General features: G+C 37.7%; 2 protein-coding genes across 5 annotated transcripts in view; both read left to right on the top strand.

Annotated features, from left to right (window-relative positions):
- LOC594269 (mesenchyme-specific cell surface glycoprotein) overlaps positions 1–8,609 on the top strand; it is a 36,924-nt gene extending 28,315 nt beyond the window's left edge. For all 4 annotated transcript variants that reach the window (XM_030987124.1, XM_030987122.1, XM_030987123.1 and 1 more), the window contains 6 exons: positions 337–534; positions 1,121–1,189; positions 2,607–2,869; positions 4,013–4,230; positions 6,488–6,621; positions 6,991–8,609. In XM_030987124.1, coding sequence (XP_030842984.1) covers positions 337–534; positions 1,121–1,189; positions 2,607–2,869; positions 4,013–4,230; positions 6,488–6,621; positions 6,991–7,073 — 965 coding nt within the window. In that variant the 3' untranslated portion in view covers positions 7,074–8,609. The remainder of the gene's footprint in view (positions 1–336; positions 535–1,120; positions 1,190–2,606; positions 2,870–4,012; positions 4,231–6,487; positions 6,622–6,990) is intronic.
- Positions 8,610–18,502: 9,893 nt separating this feature from the next.
- LOC579452 (insulin-like growth factor-binding protein complex acid labile subunit) lies at positions 18,503–21,870 on the top strand. The gene is made up of 2 exons (XM_011677677.2): positions 18,503–18,532; positions 19,641–21,870. The coding sequence occupies exons 1-2, from the start codon at positions 18,503–18,505 to the stop codon at positions 21,843–21,845; spliced, it is 2,235 nt and encodes a 744-aa protein (XP_011675979.2). The 3' UTR covers positions 21,846–21,870.
- The last annotated feature ends 892 nt before the right edge of the window (positions 21,871–22,762 follow it).

Below are 22,762 nucleotides of genomic sequence, written 5' to 3'. Positions count from 1 at the left end.
ATTTTGTCCGTCACCCCTGCCCTTTGCTTACGAGTTTGTTATAGCAATTCCCTTTTTATAGTGCCAGTCATGTAGCCTGAACATGTTAGTGTGGCAGGTTTCGGTTTTTAACAAATTCTTCAAAATTTAAGATTTTCAATAGTTCATATAATTATATAACCCGAAAATTAATAATCTGCATAATGTGAGGATGATGATGGTGACGATGATGGTGATAAAGCTTTTATAACAATTAATCAGAGCCAAAATAACATTAAAACCTTTTCATCCTGGCTTGTTAGACATATTTTGATTGAAAAAACAATATGGATTCGTTCTTCTGTTCTTTGCCTCCAGCTCGAGGTTTCCAGAAGTATGACATCGAAAGCTTCCGTCAGCCCGATGCGATTGAGTCGTACACGGCATCCAATGGAGAGACTTATATCGTGACAGCAAACGAGGGCAAGCAGCTTGAATACACATGTAATCTCAACGCCTGTCCACCGGGTGGTGGAGAGTTCGTCGAGTTCGAAAAGGGAGACGAGTTCCCAGAAGGTATCTATAGTTGATAGTTAAATAGTTTGGAAGAACATCATTAAAGAAATGAACCCCGGCTTTTATAAATTACGTTCAATTTTCTTTACAAATCAAGAGCAGGAAAAACTAGGTTCATATTCATGTGTCTCCTAATAGGTGGATACTAACAGAGAAATGTCAATACTGTTATATCGTCTGAGAATTTAAAATAGCCTTCAACATACAAACCATTAGATATGATTAAATGCATAATCCACCGGTCTTAGTTAAAAAGATTAGTGTGGCCCAACCTTACTGCTCGCCTTAATAGCTTATTAGCAATTATGTATGAATTATTGAGTACCGCTGTTCAGTACTTAATGTAACAAAATAATATCGTATCAAAAGTCAGAATGATCGGTTAAATTCGAAGGTAAAAAAGTAAAATTTATATTTTGCACTATTTTTATATCATGAAGGTGGAACACGTCTGTTGATAAATGTCGGACCTATTAGGACTACTTTGTAAAGCGCATAAGGTTGTCCGGCTGGAGGTTTAATCATGATATGTGTTGTGTAAGGACGATAGTCGTCAAACTAACGGTCTATTTTTCTATATTCCTAGATTACTGGTTAACTGCAAAGCTACTTGAAAGGGTTAGCAATGCTGAAATGTTAGACGCGTTCAGGTTAGGTAAGTCTTCTCATTTTTCACATCATTTCTCCTTGCCTTTTACTTTATCATGTTGATAAAGATTATGGGCCAAATGATTGTGAACTATGTGATTTGGTGGTTAGAAATCTGGTTCTAGGACACCTACACCCTGGACATCCACCCCCGGATAACCACCCCCAGTCATCTACCCCCTAGAGCAACCACTTATAGACGACTACCCATCGGGGCAACTACCCCCGGACAACTACCCCAGACACTTACCCCCTAGAACAACTACCCCGCACAACTATCCTAGGGGGTAGTTGTCTGTGGGTAGTTGTCCGGGGTAGTTGTCCGGAGGTTAGTTGTCCTAGGGGGTAGTTGACTGGGGTAGTTATCCGGGGGGGGGGTGGATGTCCAGGAGGTAGGTGTCCGGATACGTAAAAAACTGTGTACTCATCTGTTGCCTCAAACAAAAAAACAGGCTTACTTCGTTTACAGGGTCATTGCGTCAGGTTTTTTGGTTTCGGGTTACATGAACTTTTGTGAAAACATAGCACCATAATCACGAAAGGTCGGGTACTTCACGTTGTCGGGTTACAGGATATTTTATGACATCATGCCCCCATATTAACGGAAGGTATGGGTAAACTGAAAGCAGATAATCACAATTCTTTCCAAATATGGTCCTTGAGATAGGGCTAACCTTTTTACTTCTACATTTGTGAAAACATATCCATACAATCAAACAATAACTAATTGTCAATCAGTGGCATTTTGTCAAGCTCTTGGGATTATTTATCTCGGATAAAGACGCGAGTTTTCGTAGATTTGCTGCAGATTTACAAGAACGTATTCGGTAAACTGACAAGAGGGGTATAAACGTTTCACCCCGTATCAAGACGATTACCCTCTTGTCCGTGGGCGGTACTTTTGTCGTAGAACCCTTTTAATCTACGATTCGGGATATAGGACATGATTATTCACGATTGTTCGTTGAACCCCACACGACGCGGAGATCCGATGGAACGAAGTAAGCCAACAAGACATGTACAGCGGTGTTTGTCTTTCCCAGATTGGATTAATTTCTATCAGGAAGGGAGAAATTCCTGTTCGCCTAGGCCAAGGCCATTGTACTATTTTAGTCCCATTGTATAAATGTTAAATTGCCGACAATTTCAGTTTCAAAGCACTGTCCTTGCCAAGTTGTCAAAGCAAATGAAGAGATATAAGGTGATGGTGATTTTAATATCAACGATAGTGGAGTCTGCTCTTGTCTGTCGCATTGTCACTCATGACGCTGCTTTATTTGAATGTTTGATTATTTGAATATTTTGATAGTGTACAGAATAAATTGACTAATTCTAATCGACGGTTCAAATACGTAAGTCATCAATACTTAACAAATGTTATTGATATTTACTTTGATCTACTCCTTTTTCCCGATTTAACCCAGGCAATCTTGAGTTCAGTCGTATTGATGGACGCAGTACTGAACAACCCCTGAAGCACGATGACGTGTATTTCTACGGAGGACGTGGTATCTCGGCCTACCGCGTAGACAGACAGACCGGCAACCTGACCCTGGCTTGGGACAGTGGTGACATTATCGAGAAGGCTACAGCTAAGTACCTTCCTAAAATGCACAATGGTAACAACAGGGTAGGAGATCCTAGTCTTACCATGGCTAGCACATTCGACTCACAGTCAGACAAAATGGTGCGTATTTCCCGATTCTCGGACAACCCCCTGTACTACCACACCTGGGAGGTGTTTCACAAAGACTAAGATTGACTTTACACTGGATCTAACGTTGGCATGCCGATCATGTCACTGTTGCTCTCCCCATTTACTGGCATTGGTCCCTCAAGGGACGTACAAATCGAAGTCACAAATCCACAGAGTTTACATTTTCTGGTTGTTCATTATTGAAGGAAAAATATTATCTAAAGATCATAATTGAGAGACCAATGACAGCAACCAGTGGCATGAATGGCCTGTCGTAGTTAAGTCCAACTTAAAGTCGATCTTAGTCTTTGTGAAACGGGTCCCTGGACAATTTTTCCTGGACATAATATGACTAGAACGGAAATGACAACAATGATAAAAATAATATTAATCATACAAATAAAAGTAGATGATAATAATAATAATAATAATTGTAATACTACTACTACTACTAATAATAATCATCATTATACTCATAACAGTAATGGTAGTAATATTGATAATAACTAATAATGATGTTAATAATGATATGAATAATGAAAGTGATAATGATAATAATCGTACTGCTAATAATAGTGATATAAAAGTAATAATGATGATGATAATGATAGCTATTTCTTATAGATTGAAGCACTTTACAGTGTATCGACCATAGCGCCTATAGAAATATTATTGTGATGATTATTATCTGATCACTGGACTTAATTACAATTTTGAATCTAGGGTAGTACGAGCAAGCCCGATAACTAACCCAGGGAGTAGATGTCTCAGTGGTGGCAGGTTTCTGGGGATTGTAGTTCGGGGATAATTAACTGATATAATATTATCAAATTTTCATACAAGTGAAAACGAGGAGGGGACCGAAACCGTAAAAAAAGCATTTTAAGGTCTTATATTTGAGACCTATATTCTGTTTTCACTGATGTGTGGTTACATTTCGATGTCTTATTTCTATAACTCTAAAGATTTGGGGGAAATTCCGTTATAAAAAGAAATCGTCACCCCGGTCACTTTATTACTTGACTTCACTTGAAAACAAAACCTTTGTTCCCCTTTTTCCTCATTCACCGCCGATTTTTACTTCTTTATATTTTCATCATTGTCTTCTTTTTCTCTTTCCATCATAATCTCCAGGGTCCTGAATGTGAATCCATTGAAATTGGCGACGTCCAGGGCACAAAACTCATCTTCGTTGGTATTGACAGGATCAGTGCTATCGCCCTCTTCAGCGTCCCACCAGATGGAAATCTACCGATATTCGAGTCAATTCACAGAGATGGCCATATTGATAAATCTTTCTCGGAGCTTTACAGGACAAAGGAATTCGGAGATTCTGATCCAGAGTCTATAACGTAAGTAGGAATTATTCGATAATTTTTAATAAACACTTAAACTACTTCCTATGGCAGGAAAATGAATTTTCAAAACGGTTCCTCAGTGTAAGTCTTTAAACATATTGATAGTAAAAATTAATTGTAGAATATGCAATTCTAAATTAATGCTTTCTTCCTAACAGAATGATACGCCAACAGGATTGTAAGAACAAACAAACGGTTAAATCTTTACTAAAGGCTCCATTTTATTTCATTCAATGTTACCTGTAGCTTAGTGTTTTATATCAAAAGTAACATAGTATGATTTGATTTATCCATATAGAATTCACGCAAACAGCCTTTGCATCCATATTTTCGTTTGGTAAATAATACTGAAAAGCCTGAAAACTGAAATGATGTTAAAATCATGACAATCAGGATGTGCGTAAATTAACAATAATAATAAAAAATAAATAAAGTAATTGAAGTATTTACAAGCGGTATTAAATGGGTTATTGGGTCAACTGGTCTCTTAAAAGCAGATTAACAAATTTTATATTTGTTTAAATTATTGTATAACTACAAGGAAAAGCTCTTTTACAAATATTTTGCTTTGTGTTTGCTCTTTATGACTGCTGATGTGTCCCGGCTGCGTTATTGGTCGTATGGCACTTCCTCTTACGGCAATTGCTCTGCAGTAATTTCCTACGATAAACAAATTCCTAATTTCAACCCTGGACCCAACCCTTTACCAATCCCTAACACTAACCCAACACTTAACAAAAAAACGAATTTGAACCCTAGCCCAGTCACTACCCTTTAAACCATAATTCTACCTCTCTGTCCATGTTTTGATAAAATAATAGCCCGGAGCGATTGTCGCCACAGCAAATGTGGGGAGCATCGCGTAATCAGCTGACCAAAAAGCGAATACCTTAAAGCCCTACTGCACTACTTATAGCTCAGTGGCGGATCCAGGGGGTGGCCTGGGGGCCCAGACCCTCCTGGCAAATGAAAAGAAGGAAAAAAGGGGAAAGATTTTTTTTGTGCTAAAGAAAGCAACAACAAAAAGAGTGTTCCTCCCCCCCCCCCTTTCACTGAACGAAATATCTGACGACGTAGTTTTCCAATTTCCGCCCCCCCCCTCCACGAAAAAAATTGCTCATCTGACCTTGATTAAATGCCTTAGAATCCCTGAGCTTCCAGGGGATCTGCTCCCTGGATTTCACTTAGGGCCCAAAGTCAGGCACCTGGATGCTCATCTGACGTTAATTTAATGCCTAAAACCCCTGAGCTCCTGGGGGCTCAACCCCATACACCAATTAGTGATCTACCAGTGCCACAAATAAGGTATCAAAATATGTTCATCTGACCCTAATTAAATGCCTAAAACCCCTGAGTTTTCGGGGCTCCGCCCCCTCGACCACACCCTGGGCCCTAAGGCGGGCCCCTAGATGCTCATCTGACCGTAATATATTGCCTGACACCCCTGAGCCTCCGGGGACTCCGCCTCCTTGACCCCACGCCAATTCGTGACCTGCCAGTGTCACAAATAAGGTATAAAAATATGCTCATCTGACGATAATTTAATGTATAAAACCCCTGAGCATCTGGGGGATTCGCCCCCATGACCCAACACCAATTCGTGTCTTGCCAGTGGCACAAAATAATAAGGTATCGAAATATGCTCATCTGACCGTAATTTTTCGCCCATGACCCCTGAGCCTCCGGGGACTCCGCCTCCTTGACCCCACGCCAATTCGTGACTTGCCAGTGTCACAAAATAAGGTATCAAAATGTGCTCATCTGACCGTAATGTTTTACCCAAAACCCCTGAGCTTCCCGGGGCTCATCTGACAGTAATTAAAGGCCTATAACCCCTGAGCTTCTGGGGGCTCCACTCCTTGACCCCCGCCGAGAAGTGTTCAGCGGGGCCTGCATGTAAGAGTGGGATGATGGGGATTTCTTTTTTGTGTACCCCCCCCCCCCGAAAAGTTTTTGCCACTGCCGGTGTCACCATTATGTACCAATATTTGGCTCGCATAATATTAAATTTGGGCCCCCCCTAAGAAATCCTGGATCCGCGCCTGTTATAGCTACTTGTTCTCCCATGGTCCCCTGACCTGATTTGACGATATAAAAACCTGTCAGTGACCATGCAGGGAGGTCTAATCCCTCCTGGCCAAACTAGTGCAGATAGGCTTTAAACTTTTCAAGCGTTACATATCTTACTTCTGAGCGCCTGTGATGTGTTGAATATTTTAAACTCCTATATCTTTGCTTATCACATACACAGATTTATTCCTCCCGAAAAATCGGCTGACAAGAGGCCCAAACTGATGGTAACAGGACGGGTCAGCGGAACTATCACCATCTATCAAATCAGGGATGAACCTATCTGGATGTTACTCAAGGATGGCCGCAGTAGAGGTGAGTTAAGGGGAAAGGTGTCATGGAGGTGCAGTGGTATATTGGTTCATTTACCTGACTCGCAATCCAGGGGGTTGAGGGTTCGAATCCCAGCTCGACACTAAAATGCCATATACCTACTAGTATTATGGGTACCCGATATAGGGCAGGGCCCTTCATATTTAGCCGTTGGCCATGATCGGGATAATATTTCGTTCCCTTTGAATTGTAGCTCATGTTGAGGCATTTGCCTGAGGTATGTCCTGGATGGGCAGAAAGCACCCTTTTTCAATTCTCAATAAACATATGCACTAATTCCTGTGAACTTTGATTATCTAACCATATTCGTCTTATTCCCTGTTATCATTGTATCCATCTTTCTCATTTCAGATGTTCGTCTGTTGGGCTCCTTGCACGTTGTTCTTCTATCTACCTTCCTAGCGATTGTAGCTGGTTATAGAAGACTAAATTGAGACTAGGTGTGGAAGAGACCATGTCTCAAAACGATCAACCTACTATATGATTACTGTAAGGAAAAAATATCTATCGGTTTGGTGCAGAGCATTCAAGAAGGACTGAGCCATCAATGTTCAGAAGATGTTTCTCTTCGTATCATCAGACACAAAACAGCGATGTCATGGATATGGACAAGGGAGTCTACAAGGCGTTATACTCGCCAATGATCGGCCCGCTTGTGTTGTTAGGATGTCATAATGATATGAAGAGAAAACATTTTAAAATGGCGCCATCACCGCTGCATCATGGATTAAACTTTACACCATCAGACAGTGGACAGTAGACAGTAGTGTGCAGGCACAGACCCATGCCAGTCGCCATGCAAAACAGGGGCTCCAAACCAAGAGACTATGCAAAGACCGCAGTCGATAGGCCCTGTACTGTAACTGCTCATGACTTGTTTCAGTGACAGGACCAGAGACTTATTTCAACTCTGTTTGAATGTCGAATGAGAGCCTGTGCCTGCACACTAAGTAAATAGAGGCCTGGGTAGCGTTTCACAAGACCAAGTTCAACTTCACCGTCATCCCATTGAAGCGCGTGTTAAATTAAATACACGCGTTCCAATGGGCTGTCGGTGAGCTTGTACTTACAATGTATTACAGTTTTGTGAAACGCTGGTCAAACAATGTAAATCATGCTAAAAATTGGAGACGTCTCACGATTGGAAAAAAGAAAGATAAAAGTTCTTCTTGATAAAATAACTACTAGCAGACAACTGTACATTGCTTGATATCACAACTATTTTTGAAAATTATTCTAAACTATTCTAGACAAGGACCGACGCCAGATACTGTACATATTTTCTGTAATATATATATTAGCCCATTAAGCTTTCAAACTTTTACAGCAATAGACTCTGAGAATTATAAGTCTCCGAGAAATAGAGCAATATATGGCTATTTGTATATTAGCTTTGAATGTATGAAATCAATTAGATCATCTCGGAGAATTTCATCTATATCATTCATATTTCTAGTTTTGAGTATAATGCCGATAATATTTTGTCCATGCATGAATACATTTTCATGAATTGTGCAATATTATTTATACATTTTAGAGCAGAATTGTATTACATGAGAATATTTTATGAACCTAGATATTTTCACTGCAGAGACTTTGCTAAAAAATACTGAGAAATTATATGCCGATATATTCGGTTAAAATGCATTGATAAGAAGGAAATATGTCTACACAAGTATGTATGCGTACATTTTTCTCTTCACCTCTGTCTATGTGCCTCTGTCTCTCTGTCTCTCTCTCTGTCTCTCTCTCTCTCTCTCTTTCTTTCTTTCTTCTCTCTCTCTCTCTCTCTCTCTCTCTCTCCCTATGTCTCTTCCTCTGTCTCTCTGTTTATTTCTTAGATATTACCAATCGATATTGTTAACACGGTCATCCTTTTCAATGCAAAGTATTTATATTTTTGTCATCAGCACAATACACAATTGATGTTGCCATAAACTTCATAATAAAGATAATTATGAAAACACGTATACAACTAGCATATTCTTATCTGTACATTTCGCTCCTATATGTGTTATTCTTTTCAATCGATTTTTTTAAACACAGTATTCAATCATTATTTTTTCCTTATCTTTTAATTTTGTGACAACACATTCCCTTGCAAAAAAGGTTATATATTAATCACCGCTACAATTTGCCTAAAGTTTTCGAACTCTGAAGCTTTCCTTTCACCATCTCTATAATTAAATTTCCTTTACTCTTCAGTTCAGCAGGGACTGGTTTGTTTAGGAGGAGAAGACATTGGATCTGTAATGTGAGCAATGTTTGATGATGTAAGACCCAAATGACTTCCTGTCACTTCCGCTACAAGTGGTTTCTATAGTTACGTACGACTTGAGTTATCCAGGGCACCATTAGAACGTGTTCATAACTCGGGGTCACTTGCTTACCTGGAGGTTTTTTTAAATTGGTCTTTTATGTCCCATAGGGTTCATAATTCCGAAAAATGTTATGCATTACTCCGAAGCTAGCCCTCATACACCAGAGTACAACAACAATTGAATGTTTATACAGTACATATTTTATAGGGTTCATAATTCCGAAAAAATTTGTTGAATTACTCCGGAGCTAGCCCTCGTACACCAAAGTATAACAACAATTGAATGTTGGAAGCCCTGGATCTTAAATAGCGTCAAAATAACAACAAAAGTAATTCACGGTATGGGTGCTTGCCGTATTAAATAGATTACAGAGTAAAGTTTCTATTGTTAATGGCATTTATAATTATGCAAAATGGGGTAGGCACTGCATGATTAAGAAATGTGTGATACTTATACACTTTTATGTAAAAGGCACAGCCATTTGACAACAGGAGAGACTAAGAAAGAGTGAGAAAGAAAGAGCGATACAGACCCAGTGTATGAAATAAATGAAACGACACCGCTTTATCGTATTTCGTTCATTTTGCTTCCATTCCCCCGCCGCCCCCCAAAAAATAAGAATAAAAAGAAGAAGAACAACAATAACTGGACGAGCTATCCGTCATTGTTTACGTCGCTAGAGATTATTATGCCTTACAATTGTATTCATTGACAGGTTTAGTGCACATATCGGAACATGTAAAATTAAATTAATTTTTTTGTTGGGGGGTGGGGTGCCCTGTCCGGAAAATACAGAAGCATTTGATTATTGCCTTGATGGGAAGCTTAAGTGGAATGAGATCCTCTGTCTACCGTGGATCTGTGACAGGTGTATTACTCATGGGAGGTAGATATGGCGCAGAGAGATAATGAAGTTATTTTCATAGAGTATTGTTGTACAGGGTGGACTTTAATAATAACAACAACATTTGGGATTTGTAAGGCACCGAATCAAATTGGAAGCAAATGCTCAAGAAGCACTTGTGAAACATAAACAAAAAAGTGATCACATAAAAGCATCCGCAACTGATATGCTATTATGAATCTCTCGGAGGAGAGCATTCCACAGCTTAGACCCTGCATGAGCATGAAATGCAATAGCATAGACACGGGTTGGGAAATATATAATACCTGCCCATTTTCTTCCAATTGAAAGGCGAAAACATTTGAAAATAGAAGTGAGAAAACTGTTTAGGAAGTTAGAGAGAGAGAGAGAGAGAGAGAGAGGGGGAGGGGGTGGTGGGGGGTTGGATAACGCATGAAATAAAAACACGACCCGCCTTATCGTATTTTGTTCATCTCGGAGCCCCCCACCCCGAAAAAAAAAAGTATAATAAGCCTTCTTTCCACTACAGATGCCCTAACAAATTGACGAATCTGTATTTATCGACGGATGTAGTCCAGATATCGGAACCAGTAAAATTGAACATTATTGAACAACACAAAAACAACAACAAACAAGCAAAATAACATTTTCCTATCCAGGCAATATGGAAGTACTTCATTATATAATTCGATGGAGAGCTCAAAGGGGATATACGGTCTTCTGTCTGCCGGGATTGTGTGACAGGTATATTACTCATCGGGAGGTAGATCTGCCGTCAATAGATAATGAAATAATAAGTGTAATATTATTATACAGGATGGACTTAACAATCCAACGGATTTTCATTATATTACTCTGGCTTTATACGTGGTAATGGTATTAGCTGTCTCTTATATAATTATAGTGCTCATGTCCGTTACATTTAGGCATTCCTGGCGCTCCATAATTATAGTAGCATGTGTAGTATGTCTGCTTTTGTGGCGGTCTAGCATTTTAAGGAATAATTCCTGCCAGGGACCCATTTAACTCAACTGGGTCAAGTGTGGTAAATGTAGATTAATGTCTTGTGAATGGAATCTAGGGCTGTAGCAGGGATTCGAAACACGTTCCTTCTAATTAACAGTCCCTTGACTTATTCACTAGACCACAACACCCTAACGAAGATATGGCATTTTATTCAGCTCCCCTATTCCAAAAATTGACCCCTTTTCCCTTTAAAACAATTTAATCAGTTAATTTTGTGATGTCATTGCGCCATGATTATAACTCATTTATTTTGTTAAAATATCTGTGTATTTACGTTGCTTCTTTTGGACCCCTGACGCCGACAAGCTAAAAGAGGTGTTTCTTTTTTCTTTAATTTAAAAAAAAAAATTATTATCATGGTTTAGCTTTATATCTCACCTGATGCCCATGTTTTTTAATGCATATATTGAATATTTACGGAATATGGTATATTGTTATTCTATATACATCAACATAACATAACTTTACAATCTTATAACTTTTGATGTACGCTAATGACATGGAATATAAAGAAAATGGGTCGTCTTGAAGTGACGTCCTCTAGAAAAAGTAGACAAAAAAATTCATACAATATGAACCGATGCATATATTGTTGTGTTCTTTTTATTGGAAATAAATAAAGGACTTGAATAGTTAAGCGAATCACTAAAACACCCCAAATCCATTGACGATAACTCAATTAACACAAATATTCTACTCGAGCATAATGTTATGATATGTAAAAACTAAAATCTTTAAAAAAAATAATAGTGATCGCGTGATTCATTAATTCCGAAAACACACCCCCTTCCACCACCAAACGCCTCTATGTATCATCAAGATTACTCAAAATGTGCTTGTAATTAAAATTACTTGGAAATTTGAAAAATCTGTGAAAGTTTTCTATTTTTGTTAATTGCTAAGTGATAACTGAGGTACCGAGTCAATTGCCGATGAAGTCATAATTACGGCATAGTTGAAACAGCCGTACTAATCCACGCCGCTAATACGGTCTTTGTAATTTGACAATTGATAGCTTCCTGAATCAGAGGCAATTATTTTGCTGAGCATTTTGTCATTATCAGAAAACAATAAGTTACTTTTGTTTAGATATCACTCATTTGTATGAAATACATATTATTAATTAACCTAATTATTCGAAATAAATTTAGATAGAAAACGACAAATATGTAGAGAATATTCACATTTAAGAAAAAGTTATTTCCACCTACCCCAAATCCCATATCCAAAATAAGACGGACGCACGCTACCCCCTTTGAAGGCTGGAACAAAATGTCAATTACCATTGATGTTGATACAACGGGGATGGAATGTACCCCTTTTAACGTTTGCCCCTATGTTTGCTACTTTTCGAGTAAACTTTTGTTTTTTTACATAGGCCTATAAGGTTATAAACATGTATTGCAATTTGACCCTAGGTTACTGTACAGTGCCATCTTTCTACACAACATGATTAATACAATAAATGCTCTTTATTTACTAGTCGAATTTGTCTTTACCGCCCGCTCCCTGTTGAGAGATCGTTAAGGTAACAGTTGCATGTTTACCACATATTACAGGAATGATTTTTTTTTTAATCAACAATTTCTTGGGGAACACTCTTTCCCTCCTTAGCGCAGTGGTTTCCCTTATGGTAGCCCCCTATTCTCACTTTCTCTCTCATCTACTATATTTTCTATTAATGTCGGACTGTAGACTCATCTCTTTATAATATAGAGCATTAACATTTTCCTTCCATCTGGGATATAACACAGTCCGACTAATGCAATCATGTGTGTTTTCGTCATGTTGTGTAAAATTTCAGACATCCATCTAAAGAAACTCTGTTGTGTCAGTTTTGAAATGCCTCATATGACCTTAGGATACGTCCAATAGATTAATTAAAAACAAATAAATTAAATTTCTGTTTTAGGCTTTAATTATTATGTACTGTAAGATGGGATGTAAATGTGGGAATGAGTAAGGGATAGAGAGAGAGAGAGAGAGAGAGAGAGAGAGAGAGAGAGAGAAAGAGGGGGGGGGGGCAAGATGAGGCGAAACAGGAGATAAATAGAACGGGTGCTGAGAGAAGGGGGAAAGAGGGAGTAAATATGAGGGGTTTACCAAATTACACTATCGCCAATTATAGTACTCTTGCCTATGTTTTCGTCTTTAGGAACGCATCATATTGGAATAGGCTTATTTCAAAATGTATTAATCCATTGAAGGTATTATGTTCGATTTACAGGCCAAAAAATTAAAAGGTTAAATTCCAACGGCATTTTAAAGATAATACTAATTTAGAACTTCCCTAAAAAAAGGGGGGGGTGGGGGGGGGGGGGGGGGGGGCTTGAAAGTGTCTTAAAGATAAAGACCAGCTATGGTCATGCGATTGCATTGTGAAAGAAACTTTGTAGAATCGATCAGAAAAGGTTGATCATCTAGCATATATTAGTGTGTACTGCAAGGTTCTAGAATCATCAAAATAATAAGAAATTCGACCCAGTCTTGATAAAGTTACAAGCACTGTAGGCCTACACACAGAAAGATGTATATAAGACTACCCCCACACGTGCGCGACACGTTCGTTATATCTATCAGGTTTCTCGGCAAAACATATTCTTTCATTTTTTGAGAGGGGGGCGTTTCCAAAACTGGCCTTTCAAGTGGGAAAATAACGACTATCAGTTGTCGAATCGACTTAAGAGCTATAGAGCCGGTAAGTAATAGTCTGATTTTCAGACCATTGTTCCGAATGGTCGTACGTGTTATGCTGCGCAAAGAATCAATCATTTTAATTTTGGCCATTATAAGAAGTGGGTTATTGATGTAGACAAATGCTCAAATGCTAGGTGTAGGGAATTGGAGGCCACCAAGCTTGAACACATTACTGTCTGTCCGTGTTGGCTCCAATATTGCTATAGCGCCATATGTGGTCTTTAACAACAATACTGCATATATCCAATTAATTTCGAAGACTAAAATGCGTTCTTTCTCCAAGAAAATTGTCAAAATTGACCAAGATAAGCAATTTTGATCGTAAAATTTTGCTCTGATATAAAAACACAATTTTCACTGAATGTTGTGGTGAATGCAGATATTTAGAGGTGGCTCTTAACAAGTAGTTTTAAAAGGAAGTTTATGAAGTGTGCCAACCATCACAGAAAACTTATGGCCATTGTGTGTTGCGAATGTGTGTTGCAATGCACATTACGAATGGTGTCTGATCAGAAATGTGTGCAGGCAATGGCGGACACCAGGTCCAATATGGGGGTTATTTGTTGTGAATGTCGAGTATGCCAGTCAATGACCCGATGCTGGTTGGTTAATTGTCCATGTACAGAAATATTTTGGGCCACATTTGATTTATTTATTTCTGTCTGATTTTCTTTTTCTTTTGCCCTATTACAAATATATAACAAACAAACGATTTCAAAAGAGTATAATGTCGAATAAAGTAACTAATCTAAAACATCAAACAGGAGGGTTGTCAAAGTAAGCAAAGCTTGATAGCATGACTACCCTCAATGGATACATAATAATACGAATATGGTGGAACAAATATTGGTAAAAGGGGAAAGAGAGAGAGAGAGAGAGAGAGAGGGAAAAGAAAAAAGAAAGAGGGTGTGTACATCAAGATTCACAGATGTATGTGATACACTGTAGTTGGATTTCAATTTGATATATGAAGATAAAAAAGATGCACATTTGAATATTGGGTAGCCAACTTGGGATGTATTATAGAATGAGAAGACACTCGAGGTTTCTGGAAAATATGATTAAAAGTGTGAGATCAGCGAGCTGGTTTATATAGACTGTAAACCTTTGTTTGTATACAAAACAGGTTTTGGGAGTATCCCAAGTAGGCCACATTGTTTTAAAATCGTTTCAAAATTACAGTAAGTTTATTGGCTGCATGTATCTCTCTCAAAAAGTGTTTGAACTAACTATAACAATCCCTTTTTCATTCAAACTGTACTTAAAATGTTTTGATTTGTAACTGTCCATTATTACCTGCACATGTAGGTAATGAGAAACCTTTGGTGATGACGTCATTAATCATTGTTAACTTATTAATCAGTTACATCATGACCACAATTTTGTCACCAAATAAAGAGAAGAAGTTACTGAAGAGAATACAAAACTTTCTGTATGTGTAACATTGTTCATGTTTATGTAAATTATGCAAATGTGCTTAAGGGTCTCCAATTCCCTACACCTACCCTATGTTATTAACAAAGAAGAAAAGAAGCCAGTCAGTCACTCAATGGTGTCTGACAGTGAAGTCTACAAGTAAACGGGTTTCCTTGAATACTTTGAATATTAGGACACTGCTAACGTTTAAATTTCACAGATAGGACATACATGACATATTCATAATTCCTGCAAAGTTCTACAGCATTTGGTGTAGGCTGCAAAAGGGACAAAGTGTCTTTAAAACTTTTATAACACAGATAGATATATGGATATTCGTTAGATGTGAAAATATTGAGTAATGTCAATATGTTATCACAATCAGGATACAATCAGCTCTTTGGTCGTTTATGTTAAGGCGGTATATAAGAAACTAGTATTATTATAGTTATTTTCATCATTATTATTATTATTATTACCATTACTGTTATTATTAACATTATTGTTATTATTATCATTATTATTATTATTACTATTATTATTATTATTATTATTATTATTATTATTATTATTATTATTATTATTATTATTATTATTATTATTATTATTATTATGATAATCAAACCGTAACATTTAATTTGTATACGTATAATTGACGTCATTTCGGTGCAAAATACATTTAGAATAATGTTATCCACGGTATATAATATAATCAATCTTTCAACAATGGAACTTTTCTATGTCAAACCAGGGACTGTGAATAGCGAACTTGATTTAATTTACCTTGTCCTGAAGTGAGTAATAATTATGGTGTCAATTAGCTTAATCCGTGCGAATCAAATTAATTAATTGCTCCTGTCATAGGCCAATACATTATCGGCCGATTTTAGAAGCACAGGTGCGACAAACATACAGTGTCAATTTCACGGGTTTCAATTAATGAGGATTCCTGCACAGGTTTCTGACTGAAAGACAAAATTGGTTTCAGGTTTCAACCATTTTACATGTGGATAGGTCTATTGTCATAATTCAGTTTCAGTTTCAATTTTCATTTCCAACAGAACAGTAATTTTGACAAGAAATCAGATAAACAATTCAACATTCAATAATATAATACATTTAACATGGTTTAAAGTTATGAAATAGAAAGTATACATGACTATTCAGTATAATGTTTTTTTAAAGTTTTTTTTAATGATAAACCTGTGGAAATGGAGGGATCCACTGAAAAGCAGAGCTTGTAGAATATGGATCCCTCAAAATAATGACAAAAATAATTTTTGTAACATGTAAATATATTGACTTGACAAAAATATATAAACATGAGGTCCCATTATATCACTTAACAACTTTAGCCCACAATGTAATCCATTGAAAATTTAGTTTCATTAATATATGACTACTCAAATCATCGAACTTATACACAATTTGAAGTTGAATGTTCACATCAAATGCTATTGCAAATTCTTCCAAAGTCAGTTGTTAATCATTCATTAAAACAATAAATTAGGCACTAAGATCTTCTTTTATTTAAACATATTTGAAATTTCTCCCAGGAAGCATTACATTTATAAAAGTTTATTGTCCTATGGCGGACTAATGAATATTAATAAGTCAGAATGAATCAGGGGAGCTTGGGTATTTGTTTCTAGTTCATCGTGACTGCGCCATGGACCAGTGATGGCCTGGTGGTAGAGCCGCTGCCCGGCAAGCAGTAGATGCAGGTTCAAATCCCGCTGGTTCCAAGATTTTTTCTGGCTTGTTTTTTTTCTTCAATACAGATCGATCAATCGATCTTATTTACTTGGTAACACATATGTTTAAATAATAGAAATTTCTCCCAGGAAGCATTACATTTATAAAATATCTTCTTTCTCTTCATTTCAGAGGCAAGGATAGGAGAAAAAATATCAAACAACTTCCATCGGCCTCCATATTATGTGGGGTCAAAGATCAGATATGTACTTGTTAAGATCAAAATCAATACATTTTTGATGATTAGTGTCCTGCATTTATGGTTTTGTTTTTAGATGCTTTCCTTGGGTGGCATTGTACAAAAGTGTAGAATGTGATGCTGAAAAAAGTAATCAGAAAATTTCAAGCGCATCTCACATCATTGATCATAATTATGTTGAGATCGGACGATGATGAATCTGTGACAAGAGCGTGGGATCTGGAACTGGATGGCATAAGAGAAAAAGATGAAAAAAAGGCCTAAGCTTTCATGGAAAGATATGATAAATAAAGAAGGTAGTAAGGTTGGTCTTAATGACGCAGATGCTTGAGACAAGAAGAATCGGAGGGAGGAAGTGTCACCAGAGCGCAAAAGTCAGTAAACCCTCGTAAGAGGGAAAATATTGACTTTAATGATGATGATAATGATGAAAGAGGTATTGACTGACATTACCGTGAATTGTGTCCATATCATATCATCTACAAATGAAGAAAAAAAACTTTTGATACGGTCATTGACCAGTGGTTTTGTCTGATATCACTTTTTCTGGTAAAAGGTCTTATCAAGAGATTTGACATTTAACTGACTCTGCTCTTATTTACGGCATTACTAAGACAACTTTTATAATTATATATCTAGATTTGGATTAACAATCTTCCTGTGCATGCTAAACTCTTCACAATTATGTTTGAAGCTTCAAACATTTTGATGAATGACTGACCTATGGATGACCATGTTAGAGCCTGCCAGATGTCATTGAACTGCCAGTAGAACGCCCCCATGCAGTGACCCTGGCCATCAACTAAGTAAGATGCTCTGAAGACATCTGTAGTGCTCTGTCTCAAACTTGATGCATAATGCTTGGGAGATCTGCACAGAACATGGTGCTGTATATATGATCACTAAATGCGCTGGTGTAGGACCAGTCTGTTTTTGTGGAAACATGGCAAAGTGTTAGGAACGAGGGCCAGCACTGGACTCCGTACTCTCCGTACGATTATGATAGCTAGATACATTCCAACGATCGGCATTATAGTTGTAATGGTGGACTATGGGGGGGGGGGGAATAAACAATAACATTTTAGATGTTAAATACTAATATTGTATATTTTTATGGCATACATATCCTTTAAGGTCGTAAGTTCTTGGATTTTTAAAATACTTGTAACTTATTTATTACTCTTTCTTGTGGTTCAATAACAACAAATATGTACCTCATATCTTTACAACCTCTTGTTTCCTGGTTTCGAAAGCATGGGGAAGTTCATGATCCACAAGGGTTAACTGATGATGATTAATGATGCTTTTGATGCTATTTATGATGCCTAATAGTGGTTCCATCTACTGATTTACATAAGTACCATTGAATGTTGTCGGTGTATTTACCATCAGTGCATTTATCGTCATCATTGTCAATGGTTGTAAACTCCGCTGTCATGTATTTTGCCTAGTGACTGTCATCTATTCTGGCTTTAAGGTCGAAGTTCTTGAATTTTTTTAAATACATGTACCTGATTTACTATTCTTTCTTGTTGTTCGTTAACAACAAATATGTACAAGCTCTTGTTTCCTGGTTTCGAAAGCATGGTGAAGTTCAGTAATGGATCTACAAGGGTTTACTGATGATGATTAATGATGCTTTTGATGCTGTTTCAGATGCCTAATAGTGGTTTCATCTACTGATTTACATAAGTACCATTGAATGTTATCGGTGTATGCATCATCAGTGCATGTATTGTCATTATTTTCGGTGGTTGTGAACTCCACTGCCATTATTTTGCCCAGTGAATGTCATCATTTGCAATATATAAAAAAAAAAATCGAAGATGATTGTCATTAAGTCGTCACATGACACATGCTGATGGTATCTTAACATGATTTTCCAAGATTCATTTTGGTCGGTGGTGGATGACGGTTTACAGTGTAGTGAATAGCGTTAACAAAATACTGACATACAGTATAAAGCATGTCAGGGGCTCACTTTGAAGGTTTACGTTTAAACTGTTACTTTATACGCTGTTGAGTATCGATGACATTGTGGTGAGAACATCTTTTTTTCTTGAGAGTAGTGATTGCATCGTATTGATTAATCAAGCTTTGTGAATGAAAGATCATGGCTGCGAACATGGCAATTCATACTCCTCGCTTAATTTCAGTGCTGGTTGCATTGGGATTAGTTCTCCTTGGCTTGCTTCCCTCGATGAAAACTGTGCCACTCGCAGAATCTCAATGGAATCATGCAATATGCCGCTTCATCAATTCAAGTCATGGACTTACTGTCAACTGTAAAAACAGTGGGCTTCAGAATGTTCCTGAAGGCTTACCCACGGAAGCAACAGTCCTTAATCTGTATGGAAACAACATTACGACCCTCCACAATACGTCTTTCAAAGATGTACCAAATCTTGTTCTTCTAATTGCGTCTCATAACTCACTTTCGTTTATTGAAACCGAAACTATGTGGTCTTTGCCGAAACTGGAAACTCTCGTATTGGATAACTGCAATCTACAGACTGTGTCACCACTTCTTTTTGTCAAAAACATTCTCCTTACACAGTTGTTTTTGACTGGAAATAAACTGAATGATATTCCCTGTGAAACACTCGCAGTCTTACCAAGACTACACACAATGGATCTAAAGCGAAACAAAATACGAAGTCTTAACTTTGACGGGTGTTCAAGATGGCATAATTTAACAAGAATCGACCTTCTTCTAAATCAGGTGGAAAAAATTCACAAGAGAGATTTTCTTGCTTTGCAAAATACTACCATCACATATTTCTCCCTGATTTCAAATAAGATCAAGAATTTACCCAATCGTGTATTTTATCATCTGAACTCAGTACAGAGTCTACGACTAGACTATAATCTTTTGACTTCATTTGATATTCAACCTTTTCTAGGTATGGCTTCCATCAAAGAACTGTCAGTCTTCGGCTGTAGAATCCATCGTCTTATTCCGCTTGGCAATGCATCGTATGACTTTGACAACTATCCATTCATATCTATTCTTGACATGAGATGTAATTCGATAGAAAATGTACCTGCTGATTCATATTGGGGCTTCACAAAACTTCAAGCCCTCTTTTTGACTCACAACAAAATTAAAACTTTTGGTAATCAGTCCTTCTGCAAGCTCCAATCACTTACAGAACTGGACATTTCATACAATAAAATAGCATTCTTAACGCCTCATACATTTGCCTGCTTATCAAGTTTGACCAAATTGAATGTATCAGGAAATTCGATACAAACTATTTCGCCTCAATCCTTTAATGGAATGCCATCGATAACATCAATTTTCCTGTCCCGTAATAAGATAACAAATTTGAACAATAATAAACGACTTTGGACACTAACGACTCTCCGTATGCTTGATTTATCATTTAATGATATAAAGTCTATTTTTCCACGCAGAATGAATGGCCTCTCAAATCTAACGGAATTACGTTTATCATTCAATCCAGTCTCCTATTACGATCCCATCGCATTTAAGGATCTTCGGAGTTTGCAAAGGCTATACCTTTCCAATCAGAAGATTTTAGTCCTACAAAATACCTTTCAGCAGCTTCATACAGTACTCTTTTTGTGTATTTCAAATACCCGTATCAAGATTTCCGGATATTCAATTGATCAATTTGTTAACATGACACATCTTTATGAACTACGCATGGAGAAAGCACAGCTGACAGGCAGTCACTTATATGATGTGGTCAACAATCAGTCACTCTTTACCGGTCTTCATGCGTTGAAGAGACTTCGTCTCAAAGACAACTATTTACACAGCCTGGATAGCAGAGTGTTCTACAACCTTTCGAAACTGTACTATCTTGATATGACCAACTCAAACATCCATGTGCTGAGGTCTGGTGTGTTCTATCCTCTGTCCTCCCTTGCCGTATTGCGTCTCAGTGGTAATAAACTGGCGGAGATTGCAGGAGACACATTCCACGGTCTCTCTCACTTGAGTTTCCTTAACCTCCAAAACAACGGCCTTCGTGGTCTGGAGGTAACAACTTTTGCCCAGAATCCTAAACTAAAAACCCTCCTTCTTCCTGGAAATCAAATCAGCATCATTAAACCAGAAACGGTGTTCCCATCCAATATATCTCTTCACTTGGATGTGTCCAGAAACCCCTTCGCATGTACATGCTCTTTAATATGGTTCAGGCAGTGGCTTCACTCAGCCAACATCGACTTGAAACATGCAGACCAGACGTTGTGCTCTGGTACTTCATTGAAGGAATTCGTAAATAAACCGATTTTATCGTTCCATCCTGAGGATCATTGCGGTGTGAACGTCGTTCTCATTGTGGTTCTCTCTTTCTTAGGTGTACTCGTCGGTGTAATGGCCATGCTAGTGTACAACAAACGATGGTGGCTGAATCATAAAATCTTCCTGCTCAAACTTGCTATCGTTGGTTACATAGAAATGGAAGAGGACTTCAACGCTGGCAACTATCGTCATCATCTCAACCTCATGTTCCATGAAACAGAAGAGGAGTGGGTCAACCAGGTCATGAAACCTGCACTGGAGGAGAGGTTGCCACATCTGCAGAACATCATCTACGGAGACGAGGACCTTCACCTAGGCATGTACTACATCAACGCACTCTACGATGCCATCGACAACAGCTTCAAGACAGTCTTGCTGCTAAGCAACCAGTCTGTCAATAATGCCTGGACAATGACCAAGCTCCGTATGGCTCTGGAGCACATTAATGACACAGGATTAGACAAAGTCATCTTGATCTTCGTGGAGGACATCGAGGATGATAACCTACCGTACCTTGTCAGGTTGTTCCTGAGTAGGAACAGACCTTACATGCTGTGGACAGAGGATGAAGATAGACAGGAACTATTTTGGGCTCAGTTTGAGAAGAGCACAAGAGCGAACAGGGCTATAAACAATGCCATTCCGCTGTAAATTATTAATGTAGACAAATTTGAATCTCACTGTGAATAATGCCACCAGCAGAATAGAACTCATGTCATAATACACATTCCAGTTGAAGTAATGTAAAAATGAGGCGAGTTATCATTTCACAATTTTCCACTTACACTTGGCTAAGTAATTTACTTATTATATTTCAAGACAAAACATTAGAAAGAAGTACATCCTCAGAATATACATGCACTAGATTCCAGTTTAAATGTATATAGCTGCTAAATGAGCGTACAAAAATAAAACATCAACGATGTCTTTAATCCCTTTAATGATATGGTAATACACTGGTCATTTGATTCAAGCTTGTCCGCACACAATGTACTAGTATGCACATTCTCCACTCCCTGTGGAGCATTCCAGCCAGGCACAATTTCAAAGACAGTCATACAATGCTGAACAATCTGCAATGATTATCGCATCCTGCCGGGTATCCATTTAACACCTGGGTGGAGAGTGCCAAAAGTGAATGAATGTCTTGTCGAAGGATGTTAGTCCCAGGCTGGGATTCGAACCTTCAACTTTCGGATTGAGAGGTTTTGAACGACCTAAAGCTACTGTGTACCAATCACCTGAAACTATTTTTTGCACAGCTACAATGTATTAAAAAAACCTCTAAAATAACTTTCCATGCAATTGTATGAATAAACAGTAATTTAGTATGAAGAAAATAAAGGATAACATACAAACCTGCGTAAAAAGCTCGCACGCCTATTCTATTTGATTGCATACGAGTACGTTAAACAGTCTCCTCAGCAAGGCGTTTTAATATTAACTGGGAGTTTATTTAAACCGCAATATCTCTCTGTAGAAGTAATAATTAAAGCTCATGATTTGAATAAAGTATAGCCACATGGAACCCCTACATCAAAGGAAAAACGTGAATTGGTGATTGTTAT

This window comes from Strongylocentrotus purpuratus, unplaced genomic scaffold, assembly GCF_000002235.5.
Source record: "Strongylocentrotus purpuratus isolate Spur 01 unplaced genomic scaffold, Spur_5.0 spur5_scaffold_16, whole genome shotgun sequence".
Lineage (NCBI taxonomy): Eukaryota > Metazoa > Echinodermata > Echinoidea > Camarodonta > Strongylocentrotidae > Strongylocentrotus > Strongylocentrotus purpuratus.
This window is presented reverse-complemented; position numbering and strand designations above follow the sequence as displayed.